Here is a 17,294-nt window from a genome sequence, read left to right on the forward strand (position 1 = left end):
TTGGTCAGAATGTTATCCTCAATAAAATCTTGGATTGGTTTGATATTGGGTCATCTGGGATTGAAAATTAGGTCACCAGGTCAAATTTAAGGAAAAGCTTGTTAACACTGTAGAGACCACATGTAGAGATCTACTGTATCTTCATGAAACATGGTCAGAATGTTAATCTTGATGATCTCAAGGTCCAGTTTGATATTGGGTCATCTGGGGTCAAAAACTAGGTCACCAGGTTAAATTAAAGGAAAGGCTAGTCAACAGTCTAGAGGACACATTTATGACCATATCTTAATAAAACTTGGTCAGGATGTTAATCTTGTTGATCTATAGGTCAAGTTCAAATCTGGGTCAGGTTGGGTCAAAAACTAAGTCACTAGGTCATATCAAAGCAAAAGCTAAAACTTGTTAACACTCTAGAGGCCACATTTATGACTTACATGTATCTTCATGAAACTTAGTCAGAATGTTTATCTTGATGATCTTTAGGTCAAGTTCGAATCTGGGTCATGTGGGGTCAAAAACTAGGTCACCGGGTTAAATCAAAGGAAAAGCTAGTTAACACTTTAGAGGCCACATTTATGACCATATCTTTATGAAACTTGGTCAGAATGTTAATCTTGATGATTCCTAGGTCATGTGAGCGATACAGGGCCTTCATGGCCCTCTTGTTTATACTATTTATGTACCACATTGATCACAGGGGAGACAGTTTTGCTGATCAACGTTCCTGAGCATTGGAATATCTGTCCAAACATAATGACCACATTAGAAAGAAAATTGTGAGAGAAATACTTATTCGCAAATAGCAATAAGCAATTAGCAGTTAGCAAATAGTCATTGGCAATATGCAAATAGCATATAGCAAATGAGCAATCAGCAACTGGCAAATAGCAATTCACAAATACCATTAAGCAAATAAGCAATTGGCTAATAATATTTAGCAAATAAGATATCGGTAAATGGTATCTTGCAATTAGTATTTGACAAATACATCAGTAGCAAATGGGATGTTTCAAGTCACAATCAGCAAATACATATTAGCAATTCGACTGCTTAGAATTACAAGGTTGTATGTCTCTGGAAATTATATAGAATATAAGATCTTATAATTCTAAGGCAATGAACTGGCAAGTAAACATTAACAAATGGCGACTGGCAAATAGCATTAAGCAGATTGCAGCTGGCAAATGTCAGTTCCCATGTCACAGCCGGCATTCTATATAATATGCATAGTATGGTACTAATTTCTTTCAGTATTAACCTTTAAATAGAAATGAAATTACAAATTGTGTAAGAAATATCTTGTGTTTCTTCAGAGTGTAAAGATCTGGAACATCGAGACCGGCAGATGCTTGCGATGGATCAGTGTCAGTCAAACGACGTCCATCATGTCTGTAAGCTACAGTCAAGGTCATTTAGCATGTTCATATGGTGAAACAATCTGTGTCTACAAAGTTGAAGGTCCAACAAGGCTGATCAAGAAATATCTTGACATTGTTAACGAACATCAGAAAAGGTATTTGAAAATAAGGTTTCAGTTGTCGTTTTTCAAACATAATTGAGTCTCTGTGGATTGATCATTGGCGCATAAATTTTTCAAATTTAAAACATCATTTGAGTGACAACCGACGGTATTCTAAATATCAATTTTATTTGAGATTCTGATTTCCTACGAATAGTTTTTTTTCCAATTGAATCATATCTTTTGTTGCATCGCTTTGATAAACCTTCCTATATATTCATTACAGTGTTATGAATTATAATATACCTGTTCAACACAATGCCGTACAAATACAAACTTCTTTCTTTGTTATAATACTTTTTGCCATGTTTTAGTGAAAAGTACGTTCCAAAAAGGTATACATATGTACTGTGTACATGAATGAAGTATAGTTTCTCTTTTAGTCTTCTCATAGAAAATATATTTTGTACAGTTTGACCATTTAGTAAAGCTTATGTTCTGTAATCATTTAACTGATACTCTTGTATTCAGTGAGGTTATAACACATATCACATATATCTTTTATACACTTACTAATAATCTTCACTTTGTTTTGGTGTGATGTTAAACCCAGCAAAAACTTATTTCTAAGAGAGAATGTTGAATGTAGTGCATGTAAGTTTTAAAAAAAGAGATATTTGTGTTTAAATCTGTTTTGCAAACATTTGTACTTCAGTATTTAGAAGAAACATCCTGTATTAAGATATCACTGTTGGCATTCCAGGCAACACTCGCGATCTTGTTGCAAGACACTAAACCTAATTTGGTTAAATAAATGTAAATAATGTTTCATATGAACAAATTGAACAAACAGGTTGAAAGTTAATCGAAAATTCAAAAAACATTGGTATGTTTTAGCTATGTGCGGAAAGTGGTAGTGGATAAATGTAGTAAATTGGTATCAGTTGAACCCTTGCTTGCTACACTACTGGCTTCACATTTTTATCTTTAGGAAAGTTCTGTCGAGATTGATAACTATAAGATGTAGAGCGTTTTTTTAACGATCATCCTAAAGTAAATAAATATAAACTTCAACACCAGCCTGTATAGCTCAGCAAGGAGAGCAAAGATCTATGGATCTCATGTCAGTAGGTATGTTCTCCATTGCAATTCGACCGCCTCGGTAGTCTAGTGGTAGAGCGTCCGCTTCGGGTGCGGGAGGTCGTGGGTTCGATCCCCGGCTGCGTCATACCAAAGACGTTAAAATGGTACTAGTAGCTTCCTCGCTTGGCGCTCAGCATTGAGAGGATAGTGCTAGGACTGGTCAGCCCGGCGTCAGTATAATGTGACTGGGTGGGGTATCATGCCACGTGTCTACGGCGTGGTATTCCAGTGAGGCAGCACTATAAAGTTGGGCATTGTGCTCACTGCTACAAGTAGACACCGTCGTTTATATGACGGAAAAACTGTTGAAAAAGACGTTAAACCCGAACACACACACATACACACACCATTGCAATTCGATCCTTTTTCCCTTATCTTTGATTCATTGAGCAAAGGTATAACAGGTTGTGTACTGTTACTGAATCCAGGTACACTTGTTAGGTTAGCTGCCTTCAATTAGATGAATAAATACTGTTGAAAACAACAGAATAAACAAAAGCTATCAGCTTGACCATATGGCTTACCTTAAAATTGAAGTTCTTTGTTTTAACACTAGACATATCGTTAAACTTTTCCATCAGTCAATATACCTTTTGGTTACACGTAATATTTGTTTATCATACTAAATTCTAAGAAAAGATGGCAGATACTGATGAACATAATGAGGAAGTATCAATTGGTGGTCCCAGTGTTTTGATTCGATGTTTGTTATATTATGTTGATGGAATAGTGCTTAATAAGTGGAATTCTTTTATATAGGCACATTGAATGTATTGAATACAATCAATGTGCCTATATAACAGAATTCCACTTATTAAGCGTGTGCTGGTGTATGAGGTATATTGTTCATATCATTATCTGTTATGAACAGACTGAGTCAAATAGACAAGAGTGCTATTATTTTGTCGTTTGTCGTTCTTATGAGTAGAAATATATCACTCCTTCGTGATATATTCATACGCATAAGAACTCCAAACTCGGGTTATTCTACGATAAACCTAATTTTGATACTTATTATTACTTAAACAATCCTTTTAGAATTTTTAAAAGCAAGCTAAGCATGACCTTGTTGAGAAGTATATATTTTGATGATGCATTACATTTTTTTATAATGTCTGCACTTGGTTTTCTTAGTAACATTAGGAATCATCTTGTCATTTTGAGAGTTCCTAAAAGTAATCTGATGAAAGATATTTGAATTGCATTCTCTAAGGAATAATTTACATGAATCAGCCGACAAATCTAGGAAGTTCTTAAAGTTTTACTAAAGGAAAGTTGTCACTTGTCAGTTTTGATGTTTTTTTCTCTAGCCAAGCGGTTAATTCTCTAACTTAAATTCTTACTTGTCACTCGCCGAACTGGGTTCGCAAACTTGTTTCGGGTGTGGAATTATTCATGTCATCCAGCTGTCTTATGGAACGTTGGTGATTCTTCCCGGCTTCTGGCAGATCATGTCTGAAGCAAGGCCTGGAGAGGAATTGTGTTGGTGTGACTTTAACTCCAACAAAATCAAGTTAAGAATGGGTCACTGATGTTTGGTATTCTTTCATGAACATTTAATTTTGACAAAATTATATAACGAATACCTGTCGTATTTATATCAAGCATACATGATGCAAGTTTTATCATACATTTGACAGACATTTTAATGACATCTTTCTTGTACGTACTTAGATTGTTCATATTAACTTTGCTTATGGCCAATATACATTTGAATATATAATACATATAAAGTGATTATAGGAGAAAAACACTTAATCAATCAACTTTTCCTGTGAATGTCTTTCTTGACATTAGCTTCAACCTCATACTAATTATCCACGAATCAGTCTCCCGCAATCTAAATTAGGCCACTTTTTGTCCAGCTTTATCATAGCCCCACCAAACATTGTTTCAGGGAGCTAAGTAAGAATCACTCTCCTGTCCCGTCCCTTCTCTGGAACACGTACAGGTAACATTTTGAAACAAGGATCATACATCAAGTTGACATACAAGGTCCTATAACTCTTGTTTTGAGTTTTTTCCTTTCCAGGTGGAAAAATTCCCCAAAAATTTACATTTTCTTTCAATTTTTCTGAAACTTATTCATGTTATATTGAAACGTAACACAACCCTTTCAGATAATGATGTAAGTTTACACAACGTAATTTCCTTCAATTTTCTTTAAACACATGCATGTACTGGATTGAAAATACATAAATCTTGAATAATGAAGCATTTATACAGATATAAGTTAAATGTTTCATTTTATTTGACGAGATTATTCCCCCTTTTGAACTTGGAAAATGGGATAAAATTGTTTTCTTGAAATAGCTCTGAAACCAAAGAAGGTATTTTACTGGCTCCTTACATAAAATTCGAGACTCAAACAGCAGGTTGACAAAGCATCTCCAAGCAGTCTGACAGCCGTTGATATGTAAAAGTGTCTCCTTTTCTTATTGAACTGTAAAAGAGGATGACATTTAAACCACTGAAGGGAATTTAATGTTACTTGAATATAATTTTTCATACTTTTATTACCATTTTACGATATAAGACAAGAGCTTTTCATCCACTGAAGGGAATTGTATGTAACCTGGAATGTCCCTGATGGAATGTAAAAGGTACAGTGAGTATTTAATATAATTTGATATGATTATATAATTTGTCAACAGGCTTGAGAAATTTAAAAGCTCAATAGCCAGATTTCTGCCCTGGATGATGGTGAAGAAATATACTTTTCGTACTTATTCTTGATCAGTTATTAGTACTTTAGGCAGTATCTTTGACTCCACTGAAGGGTATTTAATGTTTACACAATGATAGATGATAATGTTTGGATACGAAGAAAAGAAGAACCCGGATGATAACATTATAATAAATGTTTAACTAATTAACTCCCTTTTTATCACTCGTACGTATTTTTTCATATTTTTTAACAATTTGTAATTAAAGATGATAATTAATGTTTAATCCACTGAAGGGAATAACACATAACTCGATCTACTGGATTGAACTTAAAAAGTTTCATATACAGTGAGAAAGTGTTCATCTGATATTATTTATTATCATTACAGTAAGGGTTGAATCACATTTAAAGTTTCAAAATGTTTTCATAATTATATTCTGTGAGACTTAAAACAAATCACCATTGCAATTTATCATGATTTTTTTAAAAAATAATTGTATATGTTGAAATTTTGAAATCCCATCTGAATCAGAATAGAATCTCAACAGTTTTTTTAAATCCCCACAGATTACTTTTCAAAATTCTTTGAAATAACAATTAAGTGTATATTACAGATTATTGTTAGATATATTTTTCTATATCAATGCAAAATTAGTAAACTTATAAATTCCAGTTCTTTGTTAACGACACATTAAACCCCTAGTTATGCCTCATATTTATGTGGGAGCATATAGCGTTGCTGCTGTCCGTACGTACGTCCCAAATCTTTTGTGTCCAATTTCACAGATGATCAAGATTGATGTGCAGATGACCATAAAGGAATGAACTTTAGCTGTGAATATTTTTAATGCAGTTATGGCCCTTTGATAGTTTTGCTCTAAAGAATATAGAGAAAAATCTTGTGTGTCCAACTCCTTAAACACTATTGAAAGGATATGATTGAAAGTTTCACAGATGAAGGACACATGATGTGAACACGACCATAAGTAATTAACTTTTTTCTGTGGCTATTTTATTTCTAAAATTATGGCCCTTTCTAAATTTAACAAAAACGGGCCATAGTAAAGAAATTTGGTGTGTTCAACTCGTCATACACTTTTTGAAGGAATGAATTCAAAGTTGCTCAGATGCGCAACCTTATCTCAGTATGACCTTATAGGATGGTGCAGTATTTAGGGGCATCGGTTTCATATGGACACAATTCTAGTTTCACATTTGAGTTACTAACAAGCTCTTAACTGATTGTTTTTCTTTTCAAAAGCTGTCTATGTATCACACAGACTTAAAGTTTCACGTCTAAACTAAACTTGCACACTTTTGAAATATAAGTATATTTATTTCATTGTAAGCCATTTATGGCAATTATGAAATATGTATTGATACTTTCCATGCTTTGTATTTGCACTACAGTGAATTTAAAATGTAACATGTATATATTTCTGTAAGACTACATTTACAGTAATTGATAAATAAGACTAATATAGAGGTGATTTTTTGCTTAATATGAGCTGTGACTACCGCTCTTGAAGCTCGTATTCGGATATGCTGGCAGTTATGTCTTGACACCGTTAACAAATATATAAACCTTCTAGGATATGCAATTATAAAAGATTGGTTTAAATTTTGCTTTAAAAACGCTTATGTAGCTGACTTTGACGTTATTAGAACATTAGCATGATTTAGCTAAAGGTGAAACCGTCAATCGCAGTCTGGTCCACATTTGTCGACTTCCATGCATCTTAATAAGTGAACGATGTTTGATCTTTTCTTAGTTAAAGATTTTTAGAATCGGTTAAGATGAACAAGTCCGAAACGATTTTTATTAACATGCTAACTTCACAACATTTGGGTAATTATGAAGAAAATTGCTGTTGAAATGTTATTATAGACTTCAACATATAATGACCGCTTAATTTTTGTGGATTTTGTATGACATGCATTACAGTAACGATCTCACAAGCGGTTACGCTTCACGAAGTACAAAGAAATCCCTGTTTTCCATCGATCGAATTAATAAATACTCATAAATGTACATTGAAATATTTGAATACAAATTGCAAGAATGAAATATTTACCGTATATGAATAATGCATTTTGGGAAAACAGTATTTTTAGAAAAGATACGCATTTAAAGTCAGTGAAATTAATGTCGAAATAAAATACATACTTTCCGTGAAAGATATGTCCATACATGATGTATTTTCTTTTGATTTCAAATTCAAAGTACATGCTCTTGGAAAACTTAGATTTGGTCAGTCGACTGCTTCAATATCTACACATTTTATAAAATATTGAAAGATGTCATCGAAAAATTCCAACGCTTGAAAAAACTTTTGATCGTGTTGTTGAATCTTGAAAATAAATGTTTTTTCTTTCAGCATGGAGGTATGTGTTTTCTCTGATAACTCAGACTTTTAACAATTTCGCCTCCATTTCCAGGTAAAGATTTGACAGTTTTAAAGTGCTTATAAAGTCATTATATTGTATGAGATGTTGATTTCAATTTGTTTAAATATTTATATTTACAGGATAGAATGTTTGAAACTCGGCATACTTGACAAAGAAAAGGGTGAAGGTATAATTGTTAGTGCTGGTAAAGATGGGGCAGTCAAATACTGGGATATTCAAAAGTAAGGAAGATTTGTAAACATTTAAACAATCATTTATGTCAAGATTGTATGCTATATATATTACTTATACAAGATTCAGATACTTCTTGTATGTTTTCTAAGAATACAAACTGCTGCCAAAGGTTTGTTAAAAAAGTCAGGTATGTTAGGACTGTTGAGGATGGTCAAAGCTTTGTCAATATCGCTATAAAAGGCTATAGTTCTTTATGGCGTGTTGCTTTACAATTTCCATTATTCTCCTGAATATGAATTTGAATACAATATTGAATACATGTACTAAAATTCAATCTATTAGAAGATCCCTTAGAAGCACAGAACACGACCAAGTAAAATTTGTAGCACACTCGGTTTGATAGATTGTGTTCATGTGAGGTAACGAAATGTGGAATTCTGTTGAAACATTGAATGGACTCCATGGTTACAAAGCAAATGAAATTATATTAGCGCTTGAATCCAAGACCGGGAAGACTTCTAACAATCGCAACGCGGCACTTAAAGACTGCATTTGTAATACTAAATGAAATCTAACAGAAGATTCTTTGGATATGTATAATCTTTACTTTATTAACAAAATGTAGAAAACGATTTTATTAATTTCTATGATAGACATTGCAGACCTTCACATTTTGCAATGTACCAGTAACAAGGTATATGAACTATTATTGTGTATTTCTATCTATTGGATTTTAAATTTAGTTTCAAATTAAAATAATGATTATCTCTAGGAGAATGAAACATTGTAAATCACGTCTATGACTTGAGAGACAGGAAAAAGATTTATTTATAGAATTATTTTTGTTTGAAATGTGTACTTGAGAAATGAAATAACGATCGTACCCACTGAGACTAATTATTGTAAAACTAAGACCATAATTTATAAAGTTCACTTTCACAATCTGATCTAGATTTCCATAAATATGAATTAAGAAATGATCGTAACATCTAAAGTCATCATTACACATCTTCACGTTATGTTCAGTGAAAATACTTCTAGACATTTAAAGCATCATGGCTCTCTAGTTGCCAATAAGCTTGAATGATAGAAACATTTATAACATTTGATGACCATCTTATATTACCTTCCTCACTATTTCTTCTTTCCAGGGACAAAAGTATTCAGACGTTTGTGGGCCATAGGGGACGTGAAGTAAATGCCATCTATTTTGATGAACTACGTATCGCAAGTGCTGCTCATGATAACAAAATCCGAATATGGGATTTCAACGTATAAATGGATTGTAACAGAAATGAAAATCAAACTGCTACATTCAGTTTTATGTGTGATGGCAATGATATTCATCAAATGTGATAAAATGATATATATCATATGTGATATCCTTTGCTCATGTAGATGTCACAGGAATGAGACATATTAAGAATTCAAGAATTTGAACTTATAATGTGTCAGCGTAACCATATAAAAAATCATTCACTTGTGTTAATATAATATATTTTTCATACACCCATATTCATAGGGAATATCAGTTTATAGCTATACAATACTGTATTTTAGCAAAAATGATGCTGATGTGTTAAATTAATGTAGCCAAATAGTGTGAAAACAAACAAAAAAGAAGCATTCTGGGCTCAGTCGTTAGAAAGTTTTTAACAGGTGATTAAGCTTACAGTCGATTAACTTTTAGGGTTATCTTTCGACATTTTAGAAAAGTTAGTCAAACAAATTCTGGAGTTAAGGAAGTTGACCACTGAAAGGTCTTTACAGTTAAATCAAAACATCATATTAGTGTTTCCCGCCAAGACAAATATTTTGTATCAAACTTTTGAAATGTAGTTAGTTTAACAACCGGTTAAGTTTTCGAACAACGGGGCCCAGTTTGAACCTTAAATACAAACGACCTAATCCAAGTGTTTTCCATGTCCCTCTTGTTTCACTCTTCAAGTTTGCGGAGTCGGAAGATGGATCTATGCTCTCTGATAACCCTAAAAATCATTAATTGTCTAGTCAGACATTTTCAATTTTGTTATTTATTGAGAGACATTGCTTGTACCAGTTAAAACGAAAGAACAGGGTTTGATTATTTGAAAAACTATCACTGTTCAAAAATGATTTTAAGTAACAGATACAAACTTGAAAGTTTCTTTTTGTGGTATTTTTCTATTTTTAAATTGATACAAATTTGAAAACAATAAGGAAATATTTCTATGAAATTAAAACTATGTATATTTCACAGATGGACACGCATATATCATTGTTGTTAAAAGTTGAGATTGTTGTTGTGCTCAAAGAAGTTTGTTCATAATTATAACACCATATTTCTAAGTCATTATCTGTTGTTTTGTTAAACTAACTTGTACTTCATATCAAGTACTTTGTATAGCACCTTTCAAAATGTCAGTTGTTGTTAGGAATATGTTTTGTACAGATACTATTCATTAAAAAATATAATCTAACATTTAAACATGAGAATGTAACTTTTTTCAAGAGTTTGACTTAATGATTGTCGTTTTTATTGTCTGATATTATGTTGTGCACTTCAGCAGATTGAATATGTTTGTTTATAATGGCGTCAGAGACACAGTGGCTAGCATGTCGGACTATAGTGCTAGCAAGCTGGGGTTGTTTCTCGGCCGACAAGTGTTTAGTGCTAGGTAACTAATAAACTGGTACAGTTTCAAACGGTATATTGGACGATTGGGAGCTGAATACGAAACCTGCCGTGGGTTCGGTGGGAGAGTAATTGTTTCATCAATTCCAGGTGAAGACTTTTGTTGCCTACCCATGTTAAATAAATAATATTTACCTTTATAATTTTGGTGTGTAACAGATTTGTTCAAAACTTTGTTCTTCGTATTTGAGCGTTTAAATCGTCTAACATTGTGATCAGAAATATTATCTTAACGTTAATTAATATATTTTGTGTACATGCTTGTTCAGTAAGCTAAGAGATCAAACGATTTAGTCTATTCAGTTTACTACATTTTGTATGAAGTCTTCTTTTCCCAAGACATTGCCTTTACTTTTGCTTTCAGGAAAAGAACAAATTATTAATTATTATAAATTTTTAATTTTCGAGCTTGACTCAGTCGAAGATTTGTTAAAGTATAAACAACCTGAAAATATCCAGGGATGCAGGTTATTGAAGAAAGCTGAGTTTAATGGTAATATATTTCTTTACAGTTGGTTAATCTTGAAATATATAGGGGTCCTCCAAAGTCAAGTGATTATAGTCGCAGATTTCCAATCACTTACCCTTCACTGCTGTTGGTCCCGAGGCATCGCTTGGAAGAATTATTTTATATTAGGACAGCCATCCATCTGAACGGATCCAATACTTGTTCAAAATCAGATTAACCACTTTTAAAGAATATTTGACGTAATTTATTAATGTGTATTTACCTTTACATGTATATGTGTGTATTAATGTCTTATAAATCCTTTTTTAAATATTTATTTATTTTATTTATTACTGTTAAGCTGTTTGAGACTTTATACCTGTTAATTATTATATTGTAAAATATAATGATAATCTATTCACATTGTTATAAAAATATTTCATACCACTTTTTCTGTTTTCTTTATATCCACTTGGTCACCTCCCATAACAAGCTTTTGTAGTCCAGTCAGCAGAATGCCCTTTCTCTCAGTGAAAAATTGCATCCTCCGCTTAGCTCAATAAGGGAGAGCACGGATCTCGGGGTCGTGAGTTCGAGCCCTGGGCAAGGCGTATGTTCTCCGTGACGATTTGATAAAAGACATTATGTCTGAAATCATTCGTCCTCCACCTTTGATTCATGTGGGGAAGTTGGCATTACTTGCGGAGAACAGGTTTGTACTGCCCGTCGTTACATAACTGAAATACTGTTAAAAAACGGTGTTAAACTCTCTCCCTCTCCCCACAAAAAATAATCTGTCAGTTCAAGTTTGGTTTTACCAAATTTTGTTTGTCCCTCTGTCATTCTGCTTGTTAGAAGGTATTATTCCTCATCATACAAACAACTAGTTTCGATATGTAGCTTTTCATCATACATACATCTCGGACATTGTGTTGCGAATAATTTCGACATGTAAATTCTCATCATACCTACCACTCGGACGCTGTGTTGCGAACATTTAAATTTCGACATGTAACTTCTTATCACACGTACTAGTCCGACAATTTGCTACGAACAATTTCGACATGTAGCGTCTCATCATACCATAAAACTCTGACATTAATTGTGCTGCAAACTATGTCGACATGGAATTTCAGTGTCACTGCATACTTACTAAAGTTATGGCCCGAACAACCTCAAATATGACCTTTAACACGTAATTGTGACCTTGACCTTTGAGATAGGAACCTGAAGTTTGCGTGCGACACTCCGTCACTGTCTCATTGAGGTAAACATTCATGCCAAATATAAACAAGATTGCTCTATGCATGTCAAAGTGATTGTCTGTACAAAACAATCCAGACAGAGTTACGCACTAACGCACTTACAACGGACAGCCATTTGGACGACGACAAAATAAGCTATTTATAGTAACAACAAAGGGAATTAACTCTATAAAAATGTAAGTCCTGCCAAATAAAAAGCTGTTTGAATAATGCATGTCAAAGTTACGGCCGAAGATCTTATATGACCTTTGACCCCTAAGTGTGACCTTGACCTTTGAGATAGGGTGCTGTGGTTTGCGTATGACACTCCGTCTCATTGAGGCAAACATTTATGCCAGATAAAAGTAAGATTTTTCAATGCATGTCAAAGTTATGGCACGGACAAGCTTTAAAATGACCTGACCCCTAAGTTTGACTTTGAGTTAGGGGTCTGTGAGTTGCGCGCGGCACTCCGTCTCATTGAGGTTAACATTTATGCCAAATATAAACAAGATTGCTCCATGCATATCAAAGTTACTGTCAGAACAAAATATTCCGGACAGACGCACGCACTAACGCACATACACCGAACAGCCATTTGGACAACTCTCAAGCGGGCTCGGCAATATTGACGCTATCATTTGGAAATAGTATATGCTTTTTATATCTGAATGAAAACAGTTAAGGTGCCTTGTCTTGTAACATTTCAGACAACAATGGCGAACATACTACAAAGAAAGAGAAAATCATGTAAATTGAAATTTCCTATCCTAATATCACTGAATCATGTCGGCAATCTTCATTTAGTTATGTGCTGGTCGTTCGTCTGTATGTTATATTTTTGTCGATACAATATTTTTGAAACTTCAGGCACTACTATTGAATTAGAAGAACTAGAGTTGTGGAATAATTGAAAGAACTTACAATCGCCCAGGTAGTACTGTAGACGCGATCGCTGCAATACTGATCTCGGGAACCTGGAATAAATCATGTTTGTCACGATATTTTGTCTGTCATTTACAATCCTCTACTTCTTTTACGCACATCGCAGAATGAGACCTCGAGCGTTAGTCTGGCCTGAAAAATTTTGGTCTTATTCTCTAAGTGTTAAAACTGCAAAAGCTTTAAACTATAACACTGAAATTAGGTTTAGTTTTGGTAATGTCTCATGAACCCGTCAAATTTAAAATTTACCCGGGAGAAAAATAAAATATTTTAAGTATAGGTTTTATTTATGAGACTCCAATGTCCTATGAATAATTTCATTCCTTATTGAATCTTTTGTCTTATTATTTGTTGAAAAGTGCTAAGGAGGGACGTTTAACCTCCTTTTGGAAAATACTTTGAAATGCTATGAAAATGTGGGAATTACAAAATATTCTCTTTTGCATCTTTTTGACGAACATGATTTTTTTTTCATGAAATAATTATAATGCTGGTTGTTGTCGTATGTCTCGGTGATTTAGTGAAATTACATTTTACCGTGTAAATTCACATTACCTGTCTGTCATATTTTAGAAAATAATTTTTTTAGTATTCTATACTGTGATCACATATATTGGAACACACATACATTTACTATTAAACGCTATCTTAAGATAGTATCGTACTGAGTGCATGCATTGTATGTTTAATGACATTCCAGCAGGTAACTCTTGATGGCATTGTGGTTTATAAAACAGACTGACATCGGCATTTAGGAGAAACAGGCTGTTGATGAATGACCTTTGCTCCTGACATTCTTGCAAGAATAAAGGACTTTGACAATTTGTATTTTTTCGCGAGCTCCTAAACTTTATTTGATCTAATAGATTTGAATAATTTTCTATTGACGGCAATAAACAAAATTGTGGATTGCTTAAGAAACGTCTGAACATTTTAGGAAAGTATTTTTTTAAGGTCAGTACACACGTACTTCTCACCGACATGCCGCGGTTATATACTTTTAAAAAATGCAAGGCTTTTTTTTTATATAAATCAGGAAATAATTTACAACCATATTACTTTATATGGTTATTTCTGTTTAATAACTGCTTACACATTTTTATTGTCATTCCACTTTTAAGAACTTCTTACACGTAATTGTTGAAATTATTTTATGGAAATGGAAAGATTATTAGGAATAATTTCGAGTGAATACGAATAATTGATTACTGTTTTACTTTTAGCTCGAGCACCTGCATGTTGCACACGTCAATTCTTAAAAATTAACGAGACATATTGATTCATACAACTATCTTCATACTCCTTATTCCAAAATTGATAATAACGTTACATACTGATATTCTTGGTAATGTTGACGTTTTGTGAACTTCTAAATTTAATTTCTTGAAATAGCTTGAGAAACATCCTCTTAGGAATAAATTACACGAATAAGCTGACATCTCAAGGATATGTTGAGAGTTTTACTACAGAAAAGTGTTCTAACTGTCAACTAAGAAAGGATCTGTAGTGTTGGGAATTCCTCAACAAACATTTGTTTTGACAACATCTCTTTCTTTTCAAAATTGCTACCAAATTTAAACAAAACGTCCTAGCAGCAACGTTTCTCATGTATAATTGACCGATGTTTTGTTGATTGTCTTGTTTATACATACATCTTAAAATGTTTAGATGTCTTGCATGGTCCATCATTTATCTAAAATCAATTTATTTATATATTTCAGTTTTTTGTGTATGACTAAAGGAAGACATCAAGTTCCACCTTTTTCTTAAAATAAAAGCTTTTAAGATAATCTACTGGAAGCACAGAAAATATCCGACTCGGTTTGACTGATCATGAAAATAACCGAAATATTTCACACTTCATGCCCCATTATACCGGCTAGAAAGTTTTTTAAATTGATAGCTGCATGTATAAGAAATAATGGATGGTTCGGTCAGAGAGCCTGTGATCTTTTACTTCAACAATTCAATCCAAATGAAGTTTATACTTTTGGACACAGCTCTCTGTCTCCGCTGTTGGCCTGTTGTTAAAACGTCAACTATAAAAGATTCGTGTAAATTACATTTCACTGTTTTTTTCCAAAAGTCCATACTCTAAAACACGCTAGAGACATTTCGACGGTTTTTACCCATTAGAGATGTCGAAAAAAACTAGAGTATAGCTTTTGTCTGCACGAAAATTGCCATTAGGTAATAACGTCAATACACCGGGCCAGTGGTCTGGATTACTCTAAAAATATTATTGTGAAAAATTTGTTTGATTTTGTTTTTGTTCGGTGGGTTTTTCGTCGCACCGACACAGTTATAAGTCATATGGCGACTTTCCAGCTTTGATGGTGGAGGAAGACCCCAGGTACCCTTCCGTGCATTATTTCATCACGAGCGGTTACTTGGGTAGAACCACCGATCTTCCGTAAGACAGATGGATAACTTCTTCACTTGAAGAATTTAATGCCCTGAGTGAGGCTCGAAACCAAATCGGTGAGGGCAAATGATTTGAAACCAGTGACCTAAACCACTCGGCCACGGAGGTCCCCTCAAAATTGTTTGAGTTCATGTAGCCGTCAGTATGAGAGTGCATTTACACTGCCTAGCTAGGAACTGCTGTGGTAGGTAGAGTATAGCAAACCGGATCTCTCAATCAAACTGAGTCTGCTATTATATTTCTTATTTGCATTCTATTCTTCCCAAGGATCTTTTTACAGATTTTATTTTCATCAGAAGCAGAGTTACACTTTGACTAAGCAGTGACTTTCTGTATACTACAATAACAGTATCTGAAAGCAACAAATAATACAAGGACAAGAATTACTAATGCTGGGTTTCAGGACGGAAATATATTTTAATTGCTTGGATAACCTTTTCTCATTTCGCTATTGCGAGTAATTTCATATAATTCTCATTTTCCAGACAACTTAATAAGGTTTAAGGGTATACAACACAAAACTTTGAAATTATTTTTACTAGAATGCAGATTGTATAAAATTTACGTATCATTCAAGACAATGTTACAAACAATGGTTATAAAGTTGTTTGAAAATCAACTTCCGTGGTTTACCATATATCAAGATGAGATTAATATGCGCCTGATTGCATTTTTCCTTGTCATTGCTCTGGCTCAATACTGCTATTTATTTCCATTACTTCCTAGACATGGAATGATATAAATAAGCATAATTTATCAAAACACTGTCAAGACTTCTATTTAATGGAAATGAAAAAAGAAAGGATAAAATAAAATAAGAAAGCATTAAAAGTACATCTATCGGTGAAAGTATATGTCTCAAAATATAGTCACATTGTCAAATATCAATAATTCACCATTCCCCTATCATTTGCGCTGTTTGCATTTTTTATCTTCTTACAGGTTTTGATTACACTTCATAGATGCATTCTTTTTTTTACATGCAATGCCATGAACTTGTTTTCATTTCCGTAACCCTTCAATCTCTTTTTTCATATTTATTCCGATTAAATGACTGGAAGATGAGCCTGCACATATCATTACATCGCAAACCGAAAATCCTAATATTTTTGCCTGTTAAAAAATTTTGCTTGTAATTTATTCAATCAATGACTACAAGGAAAATCAATCAATTAATATAGAAGCACCATCCGTTATACCTACATCAAAGTATGAAGGTTTTAGTCTTGAGCCTTGTTTGCAGCAGCCGACAGTGCTAATAATTTCATTTGGCATAACTGCAAAGGAAAAATGTAGAGAACAGTACAATTTCAAAATGATATATTGTAAACGTTGTGGCTTTAGTGTTTAGGTCACAAACACTTAAAAAGCGAGTTTCAAGTTTTTAATGATGATGAAAAACCCCTAATTACCCTTATGGCATTATATGAGACCTGGTTGGACACATACTACGTGATGCATTAAATCAGATGATTCGTATCCAAGCTGTTTAATTGGGAACTATTGATTCTTGTATTATATTTTAATTCTTTCCGTTTTTCGAGGAAGTTTCTTCAAGAAAAAAATACGATAATAATTGAAGTATCTACATTGTGAACAAAAAGCCCATTAAATTGTGTTTCATATTATACAGAAAAAGCTGTTTTAATTGTGTTTTACGGCAAAGTCTAGCGTCCATAAATGTCCGTGAGAAAACTTTTCTAGT

At 33.3% G+C, this 17,294-nt stretch overlaps 1 protein-coding gene across 1 annotated transcript in view; it reads left to right on the forward strand.

Moving 5' to 3' along the window:
- Positions 1–11,372, forward strand: part of LOC128556312 (uncharacterized) — a 30,685-nt gene extending 19,313 nt beyond the window's left edge. The window contains exons 9-11 of the mRNA XM_053540974.1: positions 1,314–1,513; positions 7,799–7,900; positions 9,005–11,372. Of these exons, the coding sequence (XP_053396949.1) occupies positions 1,314–1,513; positions 7,799–7,900; positions 9,005–9,131 (429 nt within the window). The 3' untranslated portion in view covers positions 9,132–11,372. The remainder of the gene's footprint in view (positions 1–1,313; positions 1,514–7,798; positions 7,901–9,004) is intronic.
- The last annotated feature ends 5,922 nt before the right edge of the window (positions 11,373–17,294 follow it).

The sequence above is a fragment of the Mercenaria mercenaria genome, chromosome 4 (assembly GCF_021730395.1).
Source record: "Mercenaria mercenaria strain notata chromosome 4, MADL_Memer_1, whole genome shotgun sequence".
Classification (NCBI taxonomy): Eukaryota; Metazoa; Mollusca; class Bivalvia; order Venerida; family Veneridae; genus Mercenaria; species Mercenaria mercenaria.